Source organism: Loxodonta africana, chromosome 3 (assembly GCF_030014295.1).
Source record: "Loxodonta africana isolate mLoxAfr1 chromosome 3, mLoxAfr1.hap2, whole genome shotgun sequence".
NCBI lineage: Eukaryota > Metazoa > Chordata > Mammalia > Proboscidea > Elephantidae > Loxodonta > Loxodonta africana.
This window is the reverse complement of record NC_087344.1, coordinates 181,587,028-181,613,643: the sequence shown is the minus strand read 5'-3', so window position 1 is coordinate 181,613,643 and position 26,616 is coordinate 181,587,028. Positions and strand designations below refer to the sequence as shown.

The 26,616-nt window shown below is 52.5% G+C and overlaps 1 protein-coding gene across 11 annotated transcripts; it reads left to right on the top strand.

Moving 5' to 3' along the window:
* The first annotated feature begins 26 nt into the window (after positions 1–26).
* On the top strand, positions 27–25,229 carry CELF3 (CUGBP Elav-like family member 3). 11 transcript variants are annotated; one of them, XM_064282591.1, is made up of 15 exons: positions 27–1,049; positions 4,252–5,597; positions 6,370–6,475; positions 7,739–7,821; positions 13,714–13,762; positions 14,201–14,329; positions 14,468–14,547; positions 15,974–16,117; positions 16,296–16,437; positions 16,680–16,829; positions 17,252–17,317; positions 17,627–17,779; positions 18,047–18,190; positions 18,878–19,015; positions 20,678–25,229. In XM_064282591.1, the coding sequence occupies exons 2-14, from the start codon at positions 5,340–5,342 to the stop codon at positions 19,003–19,005; spliced, it is 1,632 nt and encodes a 543-aa protein (XP_064138661.1). In that variant the 5' UTR covers positions 27–1,049; positions 4,252–5,339; the 3' UTR covers positions 19,006–19,015; positions 20,678–25,229. The 11 variants fall into 11 exon arrangements, with proteins under 11 accessions (XP_064138661.1, XP_064138659.1, XP_064138662.1 ...); XM_064282589.1 differs by having other exon boundaries at positions 27–2,556; XM_064282592.1 differs by having other exon boundaries at positions 27–4,417; positions 4,734–5,597.
* The last annotated feature ends 1,387 nt before the right edge of the window (positions 25,230–26,616 follow it).

Here is a 26,616-nt window from a genome sequence, read left to right as displayed (position 1 = left end):
CGAAGGGGGAGCAAAGTGGGGGCAGATTCGAGCCGGAGACGTGGGGGGAGGGTCCTTAGTTCTTGTACAATCTCGAAGGGTTTCTTGAGAGACCCGGAGGCCATTCCTCTCTTGGTCCAGAAGACACTGAAGTCCGTAGAGAAGAAATCTCTTGTTCTTAGGCTCCAAGTTGTGGGCAGACCAGCGCGGTATTTCATTTTACCTTCGTTTGAATGTGGGACACACGAACTTACAAATTTTTCCATCAGGCTAGACGGATTGTATATGGAATGAGCCCGTCTTCTTGACCCCACCAACCTCAAATAGTTTTTTTCCTAGCCCTAGAGCAAAGCTGGAAAAGAGGTTCCGAGAGCAAGGTCCCCAGAATCTGGTTCCTGACTCTCCCATTTGGGTGGAAGCTGGAGGAAGTCTGATCTGGGGAACGAGAATCCAGCGTTCTTCCCTTCCCACCAGCACAGAAGCCAAACACCATCTGCCCTGTAGATTTTTGACACTGAAGTCTTAGATTCTTAAACAAGAGGAAAGCTGCCCGTGGGCTGTAGTGAACTGAGTTCTGTAAAGAAAGGGGCATTCTCAGACCGAAGATGCTGCAAAGGACCTGTAATGCATTGCATTGTGTCCACCAAAAATGTGCGTCAACTTGATTAGGCCATGTGTGGTTGTCCTCCATTTTGTGATTTTCCTATGTGTTGTGGATCACAATCTCTGCCTGTGGTTAAAAGGATTAGGGTGGGATTGTAACACCACCCTTACTCAGGTCTCCTCCCTGATTCAGTGTAAAGGGAGATTCCCTGGGGTGTGGCCTGCACCACCTTTTTTCTCTCAAGAGATAAAGGGAAAGGGAAGCAAGCAGAGAGTTGGGGACCTCATACCACCAAGAAAGCAGCACCAGGAGCAGAGCGTGTCCTTTGGACCCAGGGTCCCTGCCCCTGAGAAGCTCCTCTACCAGGGGAGGATTGAGGATAAGGACTTTCATCCAGAGCTGAGAGAGAGAGAAAGCCTTCCCCTGGAGCCGATGCCCTGAATTTGGACTTGTAACCTACTAGACTGTGAGTGAATAAATTTCTCTTTGTTAAAGCCGTCCACTTGTGGTATCTGTTATGGCAGCACTAGATGACTAAGACAGACCTGGTGGACATTCTGCCAGAAGATTCCCCTTTGGGTCAGACTTTCCCATGTAGATTTATTTTCTCTTCACCCTGGACATCTCATAAATTCTAAATTATTTCTCCCACTCCTGAGTGAGTAGGGAAGGAGGAAGGGAGTTGGTCCTCAGGATTTGTTCCTCTGGTATCTAATTAAGAAGGGAAAGTGAAACATAAAGCCAGAGAGCTGAAAATAGCTGCCTGAAGAAGACAGGAGCTTGTCTGTCAATACACACAGGCTGAGCTTCTACACCCAAAGGGATGGGCCCAGCAGAGGCCTTCCAGGAGGAGGGAGGAGAGAATCCAAGAGGAAAAGGCTTGATTTTCAGATTTATGAACACCTGCCCCAAGGAGCAAGGAAAGAGCACAAGAAACAAGCTCAGCAGTAGGCCATGGCCTTGGAGGGGTCTTTAAGTGCTCTGCCGCTATCTTTCCCAGCAAAGACTGGAAAAAAGAAAATGTTGGCAGTTGCCAAGCCAGGGAAAAGCACAAGTAAATTAGGTAGTAGGATACAAGCCCCTTTGCAGGAACCCTGTCCAGGTTGTTAATCATTTTGTTTGTCTGTTTTTTAGGAGTGAGGGTTATCAGAGTGAGAGGGAGATAAGATGCCATCTGACAGAAGTGGTTGTTTTCAGGCAGGAGCAGAGGCCAGCCAGAGGTGATAGTTCCTGCTGGACAAGACCAGTGTCTTCCCACCCCTACCCCCAGAGAAGCTAGTGGTAGAGCCTCTTAGAGCTCCACTGTCCAGTATGGTTGCCACAAGCTGCCTGTGGCTGTCAAACACTTGCAATGTGTTCAATCGGAACTGAGATAAGCTGTAAGTGTAAAATACACAGCAGATTTTGAAGACTTAGTATGAAAAAAATAATGTAGAATATCTCATTAATAATGTTTATATGTTAATATTATAGGTTAATAGATTCTGGATATATCAAGTTAAATAAAATATATTATTAACATGAATTTCACTTGTGTCTTTTTACTTTTTTAATGTGGTGACTAGAATTTTTAAAAATTATATATGTGGCTGGCATGGTATTTCTATTAGACAACCCTGGTCTGGATTAGCAAACCTACACACATGCATACACACCCGTACAACCAAAACCGTTGCTGTCGAGTCAATTCCAACTTATAGGGACCCTAAAGGACAGAGTGGAACTGCCCCATAGGGTTTCCAAGGAGCTCCTGGTGGATTCGAACTGCCGACCTTTTGATTAGCAGCTATAGCTCTTAATCAGTACACCACCAGGGTTTCCCACATACACACATATGTGCATATTCATATATTGCTCTCTCCATTCCCTACTACTTCCTCATTCATTCTACTATTTTCTTCTTGTGCTTCGAGAATCAAACAAGCCTAGCTTGACTGATCACCATCCCGTGGTCCGAATACCTCTGCATATGAGTAAGAGAGTCTACTTTTATTTTCTTAACTAAATCTTAGTGTTCACTATCGCATATTTTGTTGGCCAGGGAGGTTATCAATTCTTTGTATACTCTTAGAGATTCTGTGGCAGATGTCTCCACTCTGAATTCAATTAGTGAGGCTAGTAAGCATTTGATGACTATTCACTCTGCCCACTCACAACACCACCACGTTTTGCTTTTTCTGGAAAATATACCAGCTATTCAACATTTCTCATTTCCAGGAGCAGAGCTGTCCTTTTATAAAGTCAATATTCTTTTATGTCAGGCTGCTTAGCTTTGGGTGCAGAGGAATAAGAATGAGGGTAAGCTTAGAGGTAATGGGCAGAGAAGTATATTGAAGAACCAGGACTTGGAAGCTCCCTTTTCTCTTGGAGAGAAATCCCCAGTATGAGCCTCTGAGTCATAAGGTTGTTTTTCCATCTTTATCTCACAAGGCTCCCATCCTCCATGGCCTGAAGGAGCATCACCCGCTGTCACCCAGCAAGGAATATCTCATGAGAGCTCCCACCCCCTCTTCCCTAAACCCTGCCTCTCCTCTCAGACTGAAACCTTCAGCCTGGGGACCACTAACTCAGCAAGGGATTGGAGGCATTTTGCTGCCTGCAGCTGTCTCCCCAGTTACTGACTGGGAAGAGGAGCGAGAGGGAGTTCATTATAATTCATTTTTGTGAATGTTTAATATTTCAATTAATATGATTAGCCCCAAGCCTGAATGAGCAGGAGGGCGGCAGATCTGCTGACAAGACACAGAGTAATGAGATCAACAGGGCCATGGGGTCTTCCTAGGCTCCGTCCTCAGAGGGCACGATCTGTTTAGCATCTCCATAAATACCAAGATCAGATTAGAAGGCTAGAAAAGGAGTCGTGGGGGCGGGGTAGGTAAGTGGAAAGTTACTGTCCAGATGTGTTTGCACCTCTTGATTCCCTGGCTCTGCCATCACCTCTTCTAGCCACTCAGCATGGAATCCTTGCCTCTTTTTTGTCCCCACCTATCTTATGGGAACTTACTGGGAGGGCCTGGGCATCCATACAATGACGGGTAGTCATGTCTACACACACACACACACACACACACACACTCAAACATACACACTTGCCAGAATGTGGCTCTAGGCCACGGAAACCTAGGCTAAAGAAGGATGGAAAGTGGTCAAAAAGGAATCCAGCAATAGAAGGAAGGGCTCAAATGAAGACACAGGAGGACGAAAACCCAGGCGTAACCACCCCTTCCCCCATCCCCAAGAGGACTGTTTGATGTAGGAGTTAAACATGTGAGTCAGGAGCCAGATTGCCCAGGCTTGACTCTCAGCTGAACCTCCTACTAGCTGCGTGACCTTAGGCAAGCTGTTTAATCATTCTGTGCCTTGGTTTCCTAGTCTTTATTTGAACCTACCCTGGTGGCATAGCGGTTAAGAGCTACGGTTGCCAACCAAAAGGTTGGCAGTTGAAATCCACAAGATGCTCTTTGGAAACTCTATGGGGCAGTTCTACTCTGTCCTATAGGGTCACTGTGAGTTCAGAGAGACTAGTCAGCAGCGTGCTTGGTGTTTTGGTTTTTCATAAGGTTGTGGTGAGGGTTAAAAGAGTTAGTAAATATAAAGCACTTGGAACAATGCCTAGGACACTGTAAGTGCCATATATGTGCTGGCTGATACTATTATTTCTCTTCCAGAAGAGGAACCTGCTTCCCGTGATAGCTGAGGAATGGCCAGTTGGAACATATTTAGAGATGTGCCACAGTGGAGACGTCAGCCCTACTCTAGGGTGAAAGAGGGACTAACAGGGAACCCCAGTCAGTAAGCACTTTATAGAAGACTAGGACTGCAGCTGCTGAGGAGGTTTGATGATAATCCTGCATTGAGGTGGGGCCAGGTGTGGGCCAAGTGCATAGAGGGTCAAGCTCCCTCAGGTTAGGGAGTAGATGATCATCCAAAGTATTGTTTAGGGGAATAGTAGCCCCCAAATGTACTTCCCCCATCCCTCTTTGCTGACTCAAAGAGCCCCACTCAAGGAACTCAACCAAAGGGAGAAGCAAAAGAAAGAGTAATTGGGTTCCCTTTGCCCTGAAAGGGAGCTTGACAGCTGTGATTATTCCCAAGGAGTCAGGAATCTCTACTTTTGTCAGAGATTCTTTGCACGAACTGTTTATTCCAGAAATACTTGTTAAGCACCTACTACGAGTGAGCAACTGTGCTAGACACTATGAACGATGAAATGCTGAATTAAACGGTGTCCTGGTCTTCAAGGAGCTTACAAACCAGACACTCCCGCCGCCTCCACCGCCTCCCTGCCCACACATTTACACACAAACCCCCAGAAGGAGAGAAGGGGAAGTCGGTAAATGCCAGAAAGCTTTCGTTTTTGATTCCTTTTCTGGAAAATACACAGTTCCTCTCTGCACTCACCTCGTCCTCCTCTCACCTCCCCACCCCTTCCCGTTTTTCTGCTCTGGGTCCCTTCTGCCCTTTCCCCTCAGGCTCTATGACCTGCTTCCCCTCTCGTCTACCCCCTCTTTTCCCCTCAAACTGCCCATCTGTTCTTAGTCCATTCTGTCTCCCCTAGTTTCTTTCCTTAGCTCCCCACTCTTCGCCTCCCTAAATGCCGGGCTCTCCTCTCCTCCTCCCCCCTGCTCCCCTCTCCCGGGTCTTCTGTTCCAGCACCGGGGACAGCTCCAGCCCCCGGAACAATGGACCCCGCCTTAGGGCTCCTCTATAAATTCTCCATCTTAGTGCCTTGCCCAACTCCTGATTGGGGAGTAAGATGGGGGAAGGGTTATTATCAACAGGACTAGTTGCTCTTCTGGGGGCGGGAAGGGATTCCGGGAGGATGGAGATAGAAAGAGGGCGTGGCTCTTGCCTGGATTGTGCGTCCCTCTCCAGGGTAGAGAATTTGTATTCCACCCCTGAGACTGACATCACTGATGTCAGGGGAAAGGAGGTGGGAGTGGGGAGGGGGATCTGGAGGGGGGAGGTTTTTGTTGAGGAGAGCGCGGCCAGAGAGCAGAGCTCCGGGACCCAGGTGACCGGGAAAGCAGGCAGCCCCAGTGGCGGGAGCAGCCAGCAGCAGCCCAGGCCCGGGGACTGGGGTGGGGGTGGGAGGGGGGCTGAGGGGAGGACCTAAAGGGGGGCGGCAGGGCAGAAGGGTCCCCTGGAGCCCTGCCGCCATCAGAGATCAAGCATCTGGCATCAGGGATCTTCGGACCCAGCAGAAGGATCAGCCACAGGGGAGGTGTCCTCCAGGGGAAGCCAACGAGAGACCCACCTGCCCCACATCAGGAGTGGGCCCCCCTCACTGACGCTGCTGGCAACTATATCAGGCCCCTAGCCCCTCAGCCTCCATCCCCATCGCCCTCCTCCAGCCCTCTCCCCCACCTCCAGCTCTCTTCCCAGCCCCCAGTTCCCAGCCCTGTGAACTCCAGCCCTTGCTACCATCCTGACCCTCCAGGTCTTGGCCACAACTGACCCCCATCCTGGGATATTTGCCAAATCTCTGAGAGGGAGATCATTTGTTCAGGCTATGCCCCCTGGTGGCATGACAGTGTCTGCCTAGCACCCTGACCCCCGGCCCTCAATTCCCTCAGCCTCCTTTGTGTGGAAAGCCACCCCCTGATCAGTGGTGTGGTTGGGGGCCAACGGGAAAGCCAGCCCCGGCTGTGCCCCTGGCCCCCACCACTTCCCTCCTTGCTGGGCAGCTCCCCTTGGCCTTTGGGCTTCTCCCTGCTCCCCTCGGCCCCTCCTGCTGGGCCGCCCCAATGAAGGAGCCGGATGCCATCAAGCTATTTGTGGGGCAGATCCCGAGGCATCTGGAGGAAAAGGACCTGAAGCCCATCTTCGAACAATTTGGTCGGATCTTTGAGCTGACTGTCATCAAGGACAAGTACACCGGGCTGCACAAGGGTGAGGGGTCAGGCCAAGCTGGAGAGGCTTTAGAGGGTGGCCAGGGAGGCAGGGAGGAGGGGGAAAGCTAGGCTGGAGGGCTGGAATGGCTGCAAAGGGCTGATATGGAAGGACAAAGGGTTCAGGGATTGGGGAGCGTGAATGGAGGAGCTGGAAGAGAACTCATTCAGCTGTGGTAACCAGGGAGCTCCTGGATGGAGGACTAAGGAGGGCCTCTTTGGGGTGAAGAGTTGCCAAAGAGGCTGCAGAGATGTGGATCCCAGAGATGGTGGTGTTTATGTCATGGGATGAACTCAGGAAAGAATGGAGGGATGAGGGAGCTGGTTTGGGAGATGAGAGGCTGGGCAGGTGTGTGTATGTTTTGAGCAAGATTGAAAATCTTAGTAGTCTCAGACCATATTGGGATGGGGGTCAGGACACAGGGTCAGGTGCTCAATCCAGAGAGAGTGGAGATGAACTGGGCAGGGCAGCTCAGGGCTAAAGAGAGGGGCCTTAGTAGCAAGGGCATAAGGGCAGAGATTGGTAAAGATCTGGGAAATGTGGGGGACTTAGAAAGTTAAGAAAGCTGGGACGAAAGAAGATTGGCTTCCCTGGCCTACCCAAGAGTTGGGTGGGCTAAGCAGGGCTGAAACCAAGGCCCTGGGCCCAAGGGTCAGAACCTGGAGAGCTCCAGACCCTGGGGATGAGGGGCCACCCTACCTTCCTACCTTCCTTCCTCCACCGGGCCCAGGTAAAAGCACTTCTGGCTAACTGCTCTCCCCTTTGCTTCTCCTCTGTTCCACTCTCCACCTTCCACCTGCCTCCCGTGGAGTTGGGGGAAGATGAGGATGTAGGGAAAATGGGAGAGGAGAGGGGTGAGGATGACCAAGATGGAGGGAAGCGGAGGCAAAGGAGAAAGGGGAAAGAAGACCAGATAAGGAAGAGAGAAAACAACAGTACTCTGTTCTTGTCTGGCAATCACATGCCCCTTCTCCTCCTCCCACACAAAGCCCCATCTCCAGACAGCTTCAGCGATCTCTCTTCTCCACCACCACCACCATCTAGGCCTCCAGGTCTCTTCCCCAGTGCTTATCCACCCAGAAACTCTCTGGGGCAGGATTCCTACCCCTCTCCCACAGCTCCCCAGCCCTGCAGGCAGAAGATGGCCAGAAGGGAAGAGCTTCCCAGTCCTCAGCCTTGCGGTGGGTTGGGGGGAGCCTTTTAGGGCGGAGATGCCAGCGATTCACACCCCCACCCTGTCTCTCTGCTCCTGCCCCGCCTCAGGATGTGCCTTCCTGACCTACTGTGCCCGCGATTCAGCCCTGAAGGCCCAGAGCGCCCTGCACGAACAGAAGACTCTGCCAGGGGTAAGTCCTGGCCTTTGCAGGGCCAGGGGGCTGAAAAGGGCCTGAGAAGTAGCAGGGGGCTCACAACTTCCTGAAACCGAACATATTTTCTATCTCCTGTCCTTAGGAAGTCCCTCTGTCTTTCTAGCACCGATCTTTCTTGCTGTAGATGCATGCATTTTTTCTCACCTGGAGAGAAGGAAAACCGCTGTTAGCCAGTGAACTTGACCTTTGCAAGGATCAGTTGCAGCCCCTTCCCCATTCCCCAAGCTGCCCTTGGGGTAGCACCTAGAACGGGGCATGGAGAAGACCTGGGGAGCCAAGCGTGGGTCAGGTGAGCAGAAGGCACTGAGGGCCTGCATTTGTGGCTCTGGAGAGGAAGTCGGCTGTGAGATGGGGGTGCCTGCTGCCCAGAAAATAGGCAGCTGGTGCCTACTGTGTTGGCATCTCTGTGCTGAATCTTGACCTCAAACAGGCTCACCTGGTGTCTCCCAGGAAGAGCCACGGGAACAGAGCCACAGGGCGGAGCAGACGCAAGGGCAGGGCAGACATCACTGTGGAGACCAGGCCTGACCCACCAAGTGCCCAGGGAGGCAGGGGCAGCCTCCCAGGAGATGCTTCCCTCCTTCAAGGTTATGGCTCACTCAGCCAACCATGCAGAGTGTCCCAAGCCAGGGCTGGCAACTGAGAGCAGGAATAAAGAACCTCAGAGTGGAGAGAAGGGATGCCCTGTCTCCTTTTGCCATCTCTGCTTCTCTTGCCTCCCAGGCTGTGAGTCTCAGGAAGTACTTCCTGGGACCTCATTCGCATCTACCCCATTCAGTAAACATTTGCTTAGTGCTGTCTGGATGCTGAAGACACATCTGTCACAACCTCTGCTCTGTCCCCCATGAGGGAGGTAGAGACAACACTGATTCTCCATCTCTTTCTGGAATGGAAACCGACCAAACAGATGGGGAGAGATGGCGGGGCGACCAAGAAAAATTAGAACCTCTTTGCCACCTCCAAGGAGCCCTGGTGGTACAGTGGTTAAGCTCTCGGCTACTAACTGAAAGGTCTGCGGTTCGAACTCACCAGCCACTCCATGGGAGAAACATGTGGTAGTCTGCTTCTGTAAAAGATTTATAGCCTTGGAAACCCTATAGGGTCACTATGAGTTGGATCGACTCGACAGCAATGAGTTTTGGGTTTTCAACTACTCCCAACTTCAAACCCTTCATAGATCCATGAGCCAACCCCATGGTGGCCCTCAACCTCCAAGATCTGCTAGGATAAGAAATCCCAAAGCCAGAACCCTCCACCACTTATCCCAGTCCATGGGGAGACCACCCAGAACATCCACTACCCCACAGAGTGAGGGGCCAGGGTGAGTGTGTGAAGCAGACATGGTGGGGGGGGGTGGGTCCAGGAGCACGTGTGTACATGTAGGCACGAGTGTGGGCATCCCCGACGTGCCAGGTATGAGGGCGTGAACATGACTTCCCATTGTGTCTCCACTTTCCTTTTTCTCTCTTTGCTCTCTGGAGGCCCCTCACAAGTCAACCTTTTTCATCTCCATTGGTGTTTCTTCCTCTTTTTCTGTCTGTCTCCCTATCTCAGAATCCCTGAAGAAACCACGGTAGGTTGGGAGGGCGGAGCTAGAGAGAAACAGGGAGACTTGGGTGTGAGAGATGGCCCAGGGGTGGGCATGAGCCCCAGGGGCAGAGTGTGCCACCTGGGGCATCCCCCCTGGGCCTGTCCCCTCCAGCTGCCTGAATTGGCTCAAGCAGGGCTCCGTGCTGGGTGAGGAGAGGCGCTGCCTCCCGTTACTGAGTAAATATGACCCAGGGTGGGGGTGGGAGCGCCCAGGTTAATGATTGTCTGGCCGTGCCTAGAGCTCTCAAGTGACCTGAGTTCTCCACTTGGGCCCTTGCCCCAGGGGACAGAGTCCACAGGGACCTGACAGGACTTCCAGTAGGAAATGAAGGGTCCTATCCTCCGAGGGGGACTTCCCATCCTGGGGGCTTGGGGGGCAGACCCAGGGCAGTCTAGGGGAGCAGATGTCTATGACTGAGCCCCTCCTGGCCCTTTGAATCCCCCAGGTCTTTTCTCCTGCCACCTGCCTTCCTTCCTGGCAGAATTGTTTGCCCTCAGACAGTCATTGTGTGTGTGTACACAGTGCGCCAGCTCATACACAAGTGTGTGTTGGGAAGTTCTCCCTGCTAGCTAATCTCCATGCCCTCCTACTACAAGTTGCTTTTTAACGGGGCATTGGCATTTAACCCTCTCTCCTTTCTCCCCATCTTGTCATCCCAGAATCTGGAAGGTGCCACCATATTAGGGTGATACTGCGGGCTGCAGAGAGAAGGAATGGGGGCTAGGCCTGTGGCTGCCTAGCTCCATTTTCTTTTCTCTCCCCCAAGAGTTCCAAGAGTGGCTCTGCCATAGGCTTCTGGACTCGTCCTGCAAGCAGGGTGTGGCCTTCTGGAGGTGGTAGTGATGAGTGGCTCCCTCTGCCTGGCCCACTCTTGCCCCTCCACCTGGACCAAAATTCCGCTCTGGGGATATGGGCCTTTGCTGTTGGCGTGCCGTTGGGCGGGTGGATTCTGGCCTCATGGAAAGGATGTGTCTGTGATCCAGGACACTGGGCATAAGTCTGGAGCCAGGAGTGGCAGGGTGTCAGACCTGTGCCCTCAGGGGAATTAGATTTTGTGGGAGTGATTAGCTCTTCTTGGAAGTGGGGTCTTCGTTGTTGGTGACAAGGATGCAGTCCTTAAAAATGGGGGATCTCAGTGATGCTTGGTTGGGGTATAAATAGCCCCTTCTTCTTTGGGAGGCCCTAGGGAGGGCTTATCACCCGGCAGGTGGTAGCTAGGGAAGAGAGGCACCCGGCGCCTGGTTGCCAGGTAAACAGGGCACAGCTGGACTCAGGGGAGGGGGCAGGTGTGCCCAAGCTGAGCTAATAAAGACTGTGCTTCCCACAGGAAGTGCCAGGCCAAGAAAAGGGAGGCTGGGGATGGGTTACTGGCAGGGGTGGGTTATCCAATAGGAAAGGTAAGCTCTGTGCTTACTTTGCTGACCAGATCATCTGTAGTGAACAATTTCACATTTGTTCACCACATCAAAGACTCTGCTTCTAGGTATGGCTGGCGTCTCTCTCTCTTGCAACCCCACAGCACCTTCCTACAGAATCAAAGCCCTTTTTCAAATTTACAGTCCCTGACAGGGGCGGATGACCCAGTAAGCAAGGTAGGCACGGGCTTACTTTGCTTACTTACTAATCTGTAGTGAACAATTTCACATGGGTCTCATCACTACAGATGCTCTGGTAAGCAAGGTAAGCACCATGCGTACCTTGCCTATTGGCTAATAGCCCCTGGCGCTGGGGGCACTAAGCCAGGCTGTCTGCAATGGCATGGGGGGACCTGCCATCAGTATGGGTCTGTACACTTGTGTGTGTGTTTGAATTTATATCAACTGTGGGTATTTATTGGCATGTTAATTTTGTGCCTGGAAGCGTGTGCAGGGAGGGACCTGGGTCCTGTCTCTCTGGGTCCCAGGTTCCCCATCTCCAACTGGAACAGCAAACCCCTAGGTGCTTACCAGGAAGGGTTAGTGCCAAGCATAAGAACCTCTAACCCTGAGGCTCTGGTTCTGCTCCCACCTCATGGGCGGGAGTGCCTGTGAGGGAACCTCCTGATTGCTTTGGCTAGAGCACAGGAGAAAAGGAAGCGTGAAAGACCAAGAGCCGCTTAAATTCTCGCCCCTACCCCTTGGCTTGCACAGAACCGCAAAACCACACTCCTTGCCTTGGAGTCAATTTCAACTCATAGGACAGAGTAGACTGCCCCTGTAAGGTTTCCAAGGCTGTAAATCTTTAAAGAAGCAGACTGCTGCATCTTTCTCCCTCATAGCGGCAAGGGGGTTTGAACCACTGATCTTTTGGTTGGCAGCTGAGTGCTTTAGCCACTGAGCCACTAGGAGTCCTGGAGTCCCCTTACTTCCTGCAGCAGAGTACACACACACACACACACGCACACGCACGCACGCACGCACGCACGCACGCGCAGAATTTAGGCTCGGATGGGATAATCCCAGATTGGTGGAAGATAAAGCCTGAGGCAGATTGCCTGGGGGACAGTCTTTCTCCCCTACCAGCTGTTCTCAGATCCAGAGATCTGAGGGGCAGGTCCCAGGGAAGGAGTATCAGCTGAGGTAGGGTAAGACCTGACACGTGGGGAAGGGTCCAGTGTGGGAAGGGGTGGGGCAACCGTCACTGAGACATTTCTTCATGTTAAGTGATGATGACACATGAGATTCCAAATGCTGGAAAGCTAGAGAGGAAGGCAACCTGACTAGAGAGCCTCTGATTCACTCCTTGTTTTACAAGGGAGGAAGTTGAGGCCAGAGAAGAGAAGTGACTTGTCCAAGGTCACCCAGCTAGTGAGTGGCAGGGCCCATCCTCAAACCCAGGTCTCCCGACTCCCCAGTCCAGTGCCTTTCCTGAGGGTGCCTTTAGCTCTACGCTCAGAATGTAGATGAACAGTTTATTTTATTTTTCATTTTATGTCACTGGAAATACGACTGCCTACCTCACCATCAGGAAACCCTGGTGGTATAGTGGTAACCGTAAGGTCAGAAGTTCGCATCCACAGGCGCTCCTTGGAAACTCTATGGGGCAGTTCCACTCTGTCCTATAGGGTCGCTATGAGTCAGAATCGACTCCATGGGAACGGGTTCTTGGCAACGGGTACCTCACCATCAGATGACTAGGTGTGGGGTGACTAGGTGTGGCCCTAAGGGTCAGATTTCTCAACAGCAAAATATTTTCAGACACCAAAGACTGAGTCCTTCCCCTCTCTCTCTAGTTCCTAAGATGTTCCTACCCTGATTAAGGAAATCAGCCTGCAGGAGTGATGTCAAGTCCTCTCACCAGAGGAGAACATGGAGAGTGGATTTGGGGATTTCTCTGAACAAAGGGAGATATAGCGGGCTGGGGAAGAGGTTAGAGCTCTGGGGGACTTACATATATGGGGAGAATTGCTAAAGAGCACTGGACAGTGTCTCCTCTAGAGCCATCTCTACTCCAGAGTGACACCAAGGATTTGATCTGGATGAGGGAGGGCAAGGGCAGGGACACACGGCTCTGCCTCCCTCCAGAATCAGGAAGCATTTCTGGGCCCCTCCCCCACCCTCCAGCCCCCACCAAGTCCTCCACCCCCAGCATACCCTGTTCCCACCCCCCCCACCCTCCTTCTTCGGGTGTGTGGAGAGGCAGAAGTGATGACGTCACCACGGTCGCCAGGACGACAGGGACGGATAAATCAGGCTGAGTGGGCGGTTGCCATGGCGCGCATTCTCCCGTTGCCACGGAGACTGGGCATCTGCTCCCTTTGTGCTGCCTGAGTGCCTTCCTCCTGGGGTCAAGGGGTGTAGGGGGGCAAAAAGAGAGGCAGGCATGCCTCTAGGGGTCAGAAGGGAGCCGGGGCATCTGTGGGGGCTCCCTCAGTCTAGAATCCTCCTTGGGGCTCCTTCATGGGGTGGCCTCAGTTGCTTCTGCTTTGTAGAATTGAGGCAGCTCTTGTTGAATAGCCCTTGGCTGGGCTCTATCTCAGGACCCAAGTCCTATGGCAAGCCCCATTGTCCGCCCAACAAGAGCAGCACCTGTCCCTCCCTGGCCAGGTCATCTGGGGCCCAGCCTGAGCCTGGAGCTGTGCTCTGTGAGCATCCTCTCTTACTTCCTCTCCTTCCACTGCCTCTAATCCTTTTGGGTCCTAATCCTACACAAGATTAGGCCCCCTTCCTTCCTTTCTCTCAGAGATATAGAGGGCCTGGGGCTTGCTCCCACGGGCCTCCCTGCAGGTCCTGGGCTGGGGAGGGCTCTTGGGGTATTCAGGGGAGTCCCCAGTAGCTGCCTTCTTTTCTCTCCTTTAGATGAACAGGCCGATCCAGGTCAAGCCAGCCGACAGCGAGAGCCGTGGAGGTAGGTTCTGTACCTTTGGACTCAGTCCTTCTCCCCTGCTGCCATGCTCAAGCCTAAGAGTAGCAGAGGGACAGCCTTTCTCAAGGAAGATAGTCTGACAATCTGAAGGGCTCCCAGTGAAGGATGGGTTAGGGGTCAGCATGGCCACAAAGGGTGGGATCTGGCCCATTATCGAGATGGCAAAACTGAGACTCAGTGTGGAGTGCAAGTCCTTCTGAGCTGGGATGGGTACTCTGCATAACTGTCCTCCACCCCAATCATCACCCCTTTCACACCCTAGAGCCACTGGTCCCCAGGCTGGGAGGAGTGTCTGGAACTCCAGGGAAGAGTTGAAGGTGAAGGGCCTGGGTTCAGGCCTATCCCAAGCAGAAACAGGGCTGGGAAAGCAGCCAGGAGGCCCTAAACATGCCCCCCCCTCCTGTACCCCAAACCCCCCAGAAGACCGGAAGCTCTTTGTGGGGATGCTAGGGAAGCAGCAGACAGATGAGGATGTGCGGAAGATGTTTGAGCCTTTCGGGACCATAGATGAGTGCACTGTGCTCCGGGGCCCAGACGGCACCAGCAAAGGTAGCCCACTCCCTACCGCTTCCTGCACCTGACCCATTGGCCCTCCCGCCCCTCCCCCACTGGCTTCCTGGGCAATGGGGACTCCGGGGGCTCTCAGGCGGCACTCATCCCTTTCCTCCTCCACCCTGACCTCGCTAGGCTGCGCCTTCGTGAAGTTCCAGACCCACGCTGAGGCCCAGGCGGCCATCAACACCCTCCACAGCAGCCGGACCCTGCCGGTGAGTCCCTGCCCCCACCCAGGCAGCTCCAGCCCAGCCTCCACCAGCACCAGGCCCCGGCTCAAAGGGGGCACTCCACTCAGGATAGGCTCTCTGAATTCATTTTGAAAGGAATTTTCTGGTAGAAGAATCAAACTGCTTAGGGACACCCTTATATTTTAAATAACGTCTCCCCACCTCCCACCCTTCATCCCCTTTCCCTCATCTTCAGACTGAATTCTCTCACCCTCCTCTCCCGCCTCCTCCATCCCTTCTCAGCCCATCCCTTCTCCCGCCTTCCCATACCCCCACCCTCATTGGCTGGGGCATGAGGTCATTTGCCTTGAACACCCGGGCACCTTCCACAATAGCATAGGTGCAAGTTGACCCCACTCGTGGAGGTTCCCAGCACAGCAAAGCTCTCAAAAGGAACTAGCTGGCTCCAGGGACTAGGGATGTGAGCTCCCACTTCTTGAGGTTCTCCAGCACGGGCTGGACAAGCATTGGGCAGGCTTCAGCTTCAGATAAAACCAAAAACCAAACCCTTTGCCATGGGGTCGATTCTGACTCATAGTGACCCTACAGAACAGAGTAGAACTGCCCCATAAGGTTTCCAAGGAGCGCCTGGTAGATTCGAACTGCCTACCTTTGGGTTAGGAGCTGAACTCTTAACCAGTATGCCATCAGCCACCAGCATTTCTCAGTTCAGATAGAGGCCCACATTATATGACCTTAGGTCCCTTCTAGCTCTGAGATTGGAAGATAATCCTTACAAATGTTCCAGTGTGGTTTTTATTTGGCTCAGGCTGGTATTTGAATTTGAGGCGGCTTTCTCTGAGCACACAGTGAGGGCTGGGGTGTGGGGGCGGGAGTCATGGTGAAGGAGGTGGGGCAGCTACCAGGCAGGACCAGCCTGAGGTTAAATATTTGCTGCTGCTGACCCACCATGGGGATGGCTTTCAGCTCAGAATCCTCACAGAATTCCAGCGATGTCCTTTCCATTTCCTCAGGCCTTTCACTTTTCAAGGGGCCCCTGGGTGGTACAAACAATTAAGCACTTGGCTGCTAACTGAAAATTTGGAGGCTCGAGTCCACCCAGGCCTGGTGGATCTACTTCCGAAAAGTCAGCCATTGAAAACCTGAAGGAGCACAGTCCTACTCTGATGCACATGGGGTCGCCATGAGTCAGAATTCACTGGAAGGCAACTGATTTGGCTTTTTGGTTTCACTTTTCAAGCACATGTCTTCACATTCTTGAACACTTCTAGCCTCTTACACATCCTGGCACACAGGGAGAGGCTTAAACCTCTCCATCTGATATAGACAAAATGATGGCTGCCCTCCAGGAGTGGCAGCACTGAGGCCAGGTCTCAGGGCTCTGGTGAGGACAGACCCTGACTCTATCCCTCTGTCCCTCTATCCTGCACGCATATGGGACTGTGCCCAGGGTGCCTCATCCAGCCTAGTGGTCAAGTTTGCTGACACGGAGAAGGAGCGAGGTCTCCGCCGAATGCAGCAGGTGGCCACCCAGCTGGGCATGTTCAGCCCCATCGCCCTCCAGTTCGGAGCCTACAGCGCCTACACCCAGGCCGTGAGCACTGCCCCCTGGTGCTGGGTCTGGCCCATCTCCACCCCTCCCGGTCCCTTGTGTCCTCCCCCCCACCCCCCGTCCCCGGCCACTAATACCAAGGGCCAGGGTTGGGATGGAGCCAGGCCAGGGAGCAGGTGGCCTGGGCCCACCCTCCTCTCTTTCCACCACCCTCCCCCAGCTGATGCAGCAGCAGGCGGCCCTGGTAGCGGCTCACAGTGCCTACCTCAGCCCCATGGCCACCATGGCTGCAGTGCAGATGCAGCACATGGCTGCCATTAATGCCAACGGCCTCATTGCTACCCCCATCACCCCATCCTCAGGTGAGGACTGAGCAGGGCTGGGCTGGGCTGGGCATGACTAGGGCAGGGCAGGGGAGGTCCAGCCTGGGGAGGGTGAGGAGGGGGCACAGGGCATGGCTCAGGGAAGCCCTGGGGTATAGAGGGGCTTGAGGGTCAGAGTGACCTGCTTCCTCCCCTCTGCCCCAGGCTTGCTGATTCGTTCTCTCTGCATCTGTGTATGTGTGTGCTTCTTTCTGCTCTCTCTGTCGCTTTCTCCTCCCCAGGAACCAGCACCCCTCCTGCCATCGCTGCCACGCCTGTCTCTGCCATCCCTGCTGCCCTGGGCGTCAACGGCTACAGCCCGGTGCCCACCCAGCCCACTGGGCAGCCTGCCCCTGATGCTCTGTATCCCAATGGGGTTCACCCCTACCCAGGTGGGGTTCTCTGCAGCCCACCCTCCCCAGCAACCACCCAAGCCACCATTCCCACTGCCTTTGACAGCAGCCATGACACTCTGCCTTTCCAGGCCTTCAGGGTTATAAAGTGCTTTCTCCTGCCTCCTCGTTGTGGGCAGGGGTGCTCCTTTCTGCTTTCAGTCAAGGAAACTGAGGCTTAGAGAGGTGACGTGACTTGTCCAGGGTTGCACAGTCAGTCAGAGGTAGAGCTGGGACTCACTCTCCAAACACTGTCCCTGCCCTCCCCCCCCACTGCCCCACTGCTCTGCGCATCATTTCCGCTCTCATTTCACACCCTGTGCCCAGGTGTGGCTCTCCTCCCACCTCTCCTGGGATAGGGGTTGTTGGGGCTCCTGGCTGGCTGCCAGCCCCTCTCTCATTGTCTATATTGCTCTCCCCAGCCCAGAGCCCCGCAGCCCCTGTGGACCCCCTACAGCAGGCCTATGCGGGGATGCAGCACTATACAGGTAAAGCCCCTAGCCCCCTACCGGTGGGAGGAGTGGGCAAGGAAGGACGTTGAGAGGAAAAGAGGTCCAGAAACTGGGGCTGGGCTTCTTGGCTCCCTGCCAACCACCACCTTCAGGCCTTACTGGCAAGCTGCACCTGTGAGGATGGACTGTTAGGGGCAGCACACCCAGGGGTCAACCTCTCAGCCCTGTAGACCCCACTGGCCTGGGATAGAGGAAGGGAGCCAGGGTTTGCTGGGAGGGCCCAGGGGTCAGGGGGAAGCTTGGAAGCCCGTTGGCTCTCTAGCCCTCTCTGTTCTCCCACCCCAGCAGCCTACCCAGCAGCCTACAGCCTGGTTGCACCTGCGTTCCCGCAGCCTCCTGCCCTGGTCGCCCAGCAGCCTGCGCCGCCTCCTCAGCAGCAGCAGCAGCAGCAGCAACAGCAGCAGCAGCAGCAGCAGCAACAGCAGCAGCAACGAGAAGGTGCCAGTCTGGGGCAGTGGCCTCACAGCTGAGTCCCTCCAGGGATAGGAATGCCCTTCTTGGGGGTTCAGGGGTTTCCTTACTGCCCTGCTCCAAGCCTCGCTCTTGCCACACCTTTGGGGATGACAGCAAGTAGGGATGAGGTAGCTGGGGCCCCGGCCCCCATTGTTGGGCTAAGTTGTTCCGGGATCTCCTTTTCCTGGGAGCCTCGCTCCTTGAGCTTGTTTCCCCATCGCTGACTTCTTACCTCTCTCCACTGCTGCCCAGGCCCTGATGGCTGCAACATCTTCATCTACCACCTGCCCCAGGAGTTCACCGACTCAGAGATCCTCCAGATGTTTGTGCCCTTTGGCCACGTCATCTCAGCCAAAGTCTTCGTTGACCGCGCCACCAATCAGAGCAAATGTTTTGGTAAGAATATGATGATCCAAAAGACAAAATATGGCACATTTTTTGCCAGACTCTGACTTAGGACAAGGTCTGATATATTTGAGGCACTTAGGGTCACAATGGGCCCAGTACTTGAAATCCAGGTTGTCTAGGAATATGAAGGAACCGTTTTGACACACTCAACGCATCCCATCGGTTTCTGCCCAAGCCCATCTCCCCCTCTAGAAAGCCACAGCTCTGTCTTTTCTCCCCAAAGACTGGTCGATTTCAGGATCTCCCACACTTGTACTTCATGAGGTCTGGAAACAGGCTCAGGGACTGGGAGGGTGGCTTTCAAAAGGAAGGTGTAAGAAGTATGGCTTAGTTGCCCACACATCTTTGAAAGGCTCCTCCTTCAGGGGAGAAAGGCAACGTTTTTGTCCTCACTGCTTCAGAAGTCATCTAGAGCCCGGAAGTGGAAGTTTTCAAAGGGCGGGTCCAAGGCTGAGAAAAGGGCTGCCCTGCAAAGCATGCTGGAAGGAAAGTGTTCGTTTGTGTGAGTGGCTGGACTGGACTCCCTCAGTCAGTCAGTCAGTCAGTAAGCACTTACTGAACGCCCACGTGCCAGGGAGCTTTTCCAGGGATCTGGGATACCTAGAGGAAGTGGGGTGGTGCTGGGGAACCCCCAAGTGGGCCGCAGCCTCAGGCCTTATGCTTCTCTCACCTCAGGCTTTGTGAGTTTTGACAATCCGGCCAGTGCCCAGGCTGCCATCCAGGCCATGAATGGTTTCCAGATTGGCATGAAGCGCCTCAAAGTTCAGCTAAAGCGGCCTAAGGATGCCAACCGGCCCTACTGAGGGCCCCCAGGTGGGTCCTGCTCCCGCCCTGTGTCCTCTCTAGCACTGCCCTTTGTCCCTGCACACCACAGCCAAGGTCCTCACTTGGATTGTCCCCACCCCATCCTTACCACCCTCAGGGGTGCTGGCCCCCACCTGACTCAGGGGTCTGGGGCAGCTCCCTTAGCTGGTTTTTAGTTAGTCACACACACACACACACACACACTCTCTCTCTCTCTCTCTCACACACACACACACACACACACACTCTGGCCCCAGAGGGAGCCAAGTCTATACATATCTGTGTCTGTTCCCCAGAGCCACCCTTGCCCCATTATCTGGTCTTGTGCGTCTGGTCAGTGTCCATGTGTCTGTGTGTCTCTCTTTCTGGTTTTCCTTTGGGTTGGAGTGAAATCAGGGGAGTAGGATTTGGGGATCAAGGGGGCTGGTTCAAGGTACTAGAGGGTCCTTAGAATCACTGGCTCCTGGACTCTGTTCTCCTGGGAAGTGGGGACATCAGGTCCCCCTTGCCCTGGACTTTGGGTGACTTTCCTTATTTAGCAGTAGGCCCATGGGACAGTAGGGAGTGCACAGAACAGACTAGGGGGAAGCCAGTCTTCAGGCCTCTTGGGAGAAGCTTTGGTTTAGGTGGAGGAGGTTGAAATGTTAGATTGCCTGTGAATTTCACTTGTCAGGTACTCTCCACCCCAGTGCCCGCCACCACCCCAACCGTATGGCCACAAAGATGTGAGCTTTGGTTACTTCCGTATTGTTTAATCTCCTTTGGACCAAACCCCTGAGAAACACAACTGAAGAACAATACCCACATTTTCTGTTTTTCCCCCTTTCCCCCCAATCCTGGCTGCTTAACTCCCCCCACCCTGGGGGCCCCCCCAGCCCAGGGCCCGTGTCCATTGTCGGCCGAAGCCCCCATCCCCGGACCCCTGCTCCGGGCCCCTGTAAGTTGCATGGAACGAGCGTGTGTTGTCTTTGGAGCCGATTGTTTGTTATTTGGGGAGGGGGCCGCGGAGGGAGGCACCCCCCAGCCCAGGGTTAGGGCCGGGGGTAGCTCGCGGGATGTGCTTGGTCAACAGTGGTTGGTGACTGTGGTCTGTGTTCTGTGCATTCTCTTGCTTCTTTGTTCCTTTCCAAAAAGGAAAGAGAGCTCTGCCCAGGGGCTGGGGTGGTCTCAGTGCCAAGGCTTACCTGAGCCCAGCCCCAGGCTCTGCCCTGGCCTCCTTGTTCTTCCTTTTGAGGAAGCTCCCTTTCTCCTGTTCCAGGTGTCTGTCCCTCACACTGCATTCCCTTCTCCTCTCTCTCAGTGACCGATGCCTGCCTGTTTGTTGTCTCATTTCTTTGCTTCTCTCCCCTCTACGCCTCTGCCTCTATACTTTCTAGTCTTTATTTTTCCCATGGGCTGTTTGAATATCTCCTTCCTAATGTCTTTTGGTTTCCTGTATCTTTTGCACTCCCCACCCGTACCCACCCCTCACCCCCACCCCCCCTCATCCCTGGCCCTTGCTAATGGCTGGGGGGCCTGATGGCTCAGTTTGGACTGAGGCCTTTCTGATGACCTGCCTCCCCCAGGCAGCCCCATCCCACACCCCAGCACTCACCCTTAGCTACCTCTTCCCTCTGATCTGCACCACAGCCATCGTCCCCACGGCTTCACCCATGTTTCCTTCCTTCACAGGTCTGGAGATGCCAGAGCAAGGGGAACCTCACCCCTCTTCCCACGACTGGCCCCGGCCCTCTGTGCACATCTACCCTGGGCCTTGATGGGGCTCTGGGGCAAAAAGCTGCTTCACAGACCTGGGGTCACAGGACACCCGTCCACCCCCACCACTCACCTCTCCTGAAGGCCCATAGCTATGCTTCCCTGACTCCAAGGGCCCGTTTCCTCCCAGGTGCCCTTTTGGCCTTTGTGAGGGAGCAAGGAACAGGCGGGAAGGCTCTGAGGTAGCTGCCTTCTGCTAGGGCTCCTGTGACGGGCTTCTGTGCCCAGCTTTTGACATACTTGCCTCCCCCACTGGGGGGTCTGCTCTACCGTGCAGGCCCACGGGAGGGCAGCTGGGGTCTCCCACACACTCCTCACCCCACTGCGCCCCAGCCTCTTCCCCACATTAGGGGTTTCTCAGAAGCTGGTTCTCACTCTCCTCCACCCTCAGCTAGAGGTAGACATCCCCGAATCCTGGGATCCCAGCTCTAAAACTCACTGCCTCCCCCGAGGGCCCCCTCTCAGGAGGGTGTTGGGGAGCCCTGAGGGCTGCCTCTCTGCCCATCAGCCACAGAGACCCGCCTCCTTTCAAGAGGAAAAGACCTCCCCCTGAACCCCTAAAAATGTTTACAGTCTCTGCTGGTCCCCTCATATAAACACCACTACCACCCGTGCGTTACCAGCCGGCCCGGCCCGGACGCTGCCATCTCTCCTTCTGGGAGTTTAGACCATGTTTCCCTTGGGTTTTTCTCTCTCTTGATTTCTCCCTTTGGTTTGGGGGGTAATTGGGTATTTGGGAGGAGGGATGTGGGGAGGGCTGAAGGGGTTTATTACCTGATCGTTTTCTTTAGGAAGAAGTTTTAGGGAAAAGAAAATGGGGTGGGGGTGGGGATGGTAAGGGGCGGCTGGGGAGTCAGTTTCAGACAGTTCTCTATGCTTAACTTATTTATTTATTGCATTTTACTTTTAAAGAGTTGGTCTTTTCTGTCTAAATAAAGAAAAGTTTAAAAGCATCAAGTCTTGGAAGGTTGAGGGTAGGGGGTGTGTGCATCTGGGGGGAAGGGGAAGGGAGGGAGGTGAAAAGTGAGGCTTGGGAGAGAAAACTTTCAGGGAGTGTTCAAGCCTCGCTCACGACTCTGTGATTTTATTCTTCTACGCTTCTTTGGGGCTTAATTCTGGAATGCTCTGAAGATCTGGGGGCCCTGGTGGCACAGTGATTAAGCATTTGGCTGCTAACCAAAAGGCTGGCAGTTCGGACCCACCAGCTGCTCCTTGGAAACCCTATGCGGCAGCTCTACTCTGTCCTATAGGGTCACTGTGTATTGGAATCAACTCGACAGCAATGGGTTTGGTTTTTTTCCTGCAGATCTGGGCACAGGGAAGGAAGACAACAGGGCCCTCTGCTCTGCTGCCTGTCCATCTGAAGGCTGAGGATTCGCAGTCTCACCTTCAGTACCTCAATTTCTCCCTTGTTCATGTACATGAGTCACCTAGGCCAGAGGGGATACTGCGAGCTAACTGTAACACCATCATTTATTAAGCAGTTGCTCTGTGAGTCTGGGCTAGGCCATTGACGTGCATTTTCTCATTTAACCTCCCAACAACCAGCAGGTTCAATTTTAGAGAGAGAAATGGAGGCTTTGGAGGTTAACTAACTTATGCAGTCATACAGGCTAGTAAGATGGCTGCAGGAGTTGAACCCAGTTTGTCACGCTCCAAAGCCCATAGTGCTCTCTTATAGGTTCAACCACCTGTCCTTTGACCCCAAGAAGTATCAAGCAGACTGACCTCAGGCTAGAGTCATTTTGTGAGAGCTCCAAACCAAAAAACCAAACCCACTGCCATCAAGTCGATTCCGACTCATAGCAACCCTATAGGACAGGGTAGATCCGCCCCATAGAGTTTCCAAGGAGCGCCTGGTAGATTTGAACTGCTGACCTCTTGGTTAGCAGCCATAGCATTTAACCACTATGCCACCAGGGTTTCTGTGAGAACTCCAGGACTAGTAAATCCCACAACTCTTACTTCCACCCCCTATACTTCTGCCTTCTCTTAAACTGTCCCAAACTCAAGACAGTTAAAAAAGAAAAGCAACATGTGAAGTACTATGAAGACTTACCCTTGGACATTGTTTCAGGGGGGAAAAAAAAAAAGCATGTCTATGGATTGGTTGAGATCAGGGATGAGACCTTACTTAGGAGGCCCAGATCGTCAGTCAGGATTCTTAGCCAAATACACAGCCATCTGAAATTTCAATTATGTAACGGCATTTGTGTGTGTGAGGAGGACAATAGGAGTCGGTGTTTAACAGCTATAAATTTTTTCCTAAACTGCCCCACTGTGGCCTCAGAAGTTTCTGGGTCAGGATGGAAGGATGGAGGGTGGGTTTTAGATCAAAGCTTATCTCCTGGAGTGATTTACTGATCCATGGGCTCTCTCCTGGGGATGGGGGTGGTGGAAAGGAGGGCTGGGAAGTCTCCTCCTTCCTGGCATCTTCCCAGATCTCCTACCGTCCCTTGGTGGGGCAGTCACTCAACTCAACATTAATGGCTACATTTCGTCTGTCATTGCTGCTTCCCCTACCCCACCCCCAAAGTTGCAGCCAGATTTCTTCCAGGGAAGCAGCAGGTGAGTAAGGTTGGAAGATGGGCAAGAAGGAAACACAGAGGAGTGTTTTGGGGGAAACAAGACAGCTTTTTGGCAGGGATTCTCCAGACCCTTTGTCAAACCATGGAGGCCACCTAAGAAAAGGAAGCTCCTAACTTGTTTCTTATATAGACTTTTCAGGCATCGTTTCAGCTTCCAGTATAGTAGGCAGGGTATAAAGGAGGAGTTTTGTTAGCTACTGAAGCCTCACTAACATCTCTTCTGAGCAGAAGACTCTTCAGAAATAAAATGGGACAGAAGAAACTAGGAAATGACAGTGGGATCCCCAAATTTAAGCCAAGCAAGATCAAATTCAGCACCAGCTCCTTCGTCTAAGATAATCAGGTTACTGATCAAATGTTAATGGCAGCATAAAGAGAAGGAAAATAACTTCTTAGGGCGTAAGAGTGGCATTGACAAGCTAATTGCAGAGACTGGAGAAGCCTTCCAGTTGTAAAAACATTTTAAAAAGTATCCTCGGTAAGAGGGACTAAGGTGATAAGAATATGGCAGGAAAAAAAAAAAAAAAAAGACCCTTCAATGCATTCCCATCTCCTGCCCATTATTTTGAGAGCTTTGGAACAGACAAAATTAATGCAGGGTGAAGAAGTTTCCGGGATAAACTGAGTGCTTCAAAGGTCAGCGGAGCAAGGGCGGGGGTTTGGGGACTATGGCTTAAGGGGACTTCTAAGTCAATTGGCAAAATAATTCTGTTACGAAAACATTCTGCATCCCACTTTGAAATGTGGCGTCTGGGGTCTTAAATGCTAACAGGCGGCCATTTAAGATGCATCAATTGGTCTCAACCCACCTGGATCAAAGGAGAATGAAGAACACCAAGGTCACACGACAACCATCAGCCCATCAACCCAAGAGACAGAAAGGGCCACATGAACCAGAGACTTACATCATCCTGAGACCAGAAGAATTAGATGGTGCCCAGCCACAACCGATGACTGCCCTGACAGGGAGCACAACACAGAACCCCTGAGGGAGCAGTAGATCCGTGGGATGCAGACCCCAAATTCTCATAAAAAGACCAGTCTTAATGGTCTGACTGAGACTAGAGGAATCCCGGTGGTCATTGTCCCCAAACCTTCTGTTGGCCCAGGACAGGAACCATTCCCGAAGACAACTCATCAGACATGGAAGGGACTGGACAATGGGTTGGACAGAGATGCTGATGAAGAGTGAGCTACTTGTATCAGGTGGACACTTGAGACTGTATTGGCATCTCCTGTCTGGAGGAGAGATAGGAGGGTAGAGAGGGTTAGAAACTGGCAAAATCGTCACAAAAGAAGAGACTGGATGGAGGGAGTGGGCTGACTCATTAGGGGGAGAGTAAGTGGGAGTATGGAGTAAGGTGTATATAAGCTTATATGTGACAGACTTGATTTGTAAATATTCACTTAAAGCACAATTATTAAAAAAAAAAAAAGCAAGGTATCTCCATTTCCTTTGAGGTCAGACCCTGCAGTGGCTTGAGAGCCACGGCCTCTCTGACTTTCAGGGTTTCCTTCATCTTTTAATTCTTCTGCTAAAACTGCAAAGCCTTTCACAGCCCTGGATTGTTGCATTTGTGACTGAAGGAATTTCCACTCATGGCCAAGTCTCATTCTCTTCTCCAAATCTGAGAATTTGAATAGCCCTGGCCCAAGCTCCTAGTTCTTATAAGAGCCTCATTCTCTGGCCCTTCTTTGGGTCTAACTCACTGAGAAGTCAGTTTCCTCTTGTTCCCTATAAATGGAGTTTCCCTCCAGTATTGCATCCTGTCACCTGTTGGATGAAAATGACTCCCACATACGTGTCTCTAACCCAATTTTTCTCCTGCACTCATTTTCAGTATTACCTTTCCTTCCTCAATCTTCCCCATTAGTAAATAGCACCACTATCTACACAGTCTTAGAGGTCCCTGGGTGGAGCAAATGGTTAAGTGCTCAACTACTAACTGAAAGGTTGGCAGTTTGAACCCGCTCAGAGATGCCTCGGAAGAAAGGCCTTGGTGGCGATCTTCTGAAAGGTCACAGCCTTGAAAACCCTATGAAGCAGTTTTATTCTGCACTCCTGGGGTCGCCACGAGTCAGAATCAACTCGACGGCAACAGGTTTTTTTTTTTTAACCTACCCACTCAAGCCAAAAACCTTGATTACACCCTGCCTCTCATGTCTCAGATTCAATCTAACTGCAAAGCCCTACTGGTTCTCTAAAATATCTCCCTGATCTGCTCCCATCTGTCCATCTCCACTGCCGTCAACACTGTCCAGGTCACCATCCCCGCACCAGCATCCTCCACGCCTTCCCTCCTGCCCTCCTACAATCTGTTCTCCACAGGTCAGAGTTATCTTTTAAAAACAAATTAATAGCTATTGAATACCTATTCTATCTTGTTTACCACTGTGCCCTGACCGCCCTCAACAGTGCCCAGAACATTAGAAGGTGCTCAATAAATAATCAGAAAATGACTGCTAGACATTCCTATCTGGATTTCCCATCTGTGCCTAAATCTTAATACCTACAAAGCTAAAACATTCCCCTCCCCCCCGTTTCAACTCTGACATATTTCTGTTTTCTAGTGACCCAGACATCAAGCCTTGGGAGTCATCTTCTACTCCTCTTACATACACTCAATTTGTTACTACATCATGAAAAGATTTCATTTTTTTCGTATCTATTTCCCTCCTCTCAAACATCACTGCCTCCACTTATTGAATAACTGTAATAGTCTCTGAACCGATCCCTCTGTCCAGATTCTGAAACATCAATCTTTCTAAAACTGTAGCTGATTAAAGACAAACTTCTCTGGCTCTTCACTTCTTTATGGAAAGCAGCTCACTCTGGCATTCGAGGCTGTCCAAAGCCTTAACATCCACTTTATTCCTACACAGACCCTGAGCTCTAGTCAAATAGTGCTCTTCTCTGGACAGGTTTGATCCTTTCCTTTTTCCTTGTCTTTTCACTCCCACAACTGCAGTGTCTAGCTCATGGGGGGTGGATATGGCTCAATAAACGCTTGCTGAATGCCTTCTCGTTGAAATCCTGCTCAGCCTACAAGGTTCATCTCATACACCACTTTCTTCATGAAGATTACCTTAATTGCCCTCATCCAGGTCCCTCTCCTTCCTTTTATGGTTCTGATGGCACTAAACCTTCCACCACTGTGTTATCACAGTCATCTGTAAACTTCTCATTTCCTCTGTGAGGCTGTGAGCTCGCAGAATGTCACTTCCTTTGCCTTTGTATCTGTTGTAGTATCTAAGCCGATGGCCTGT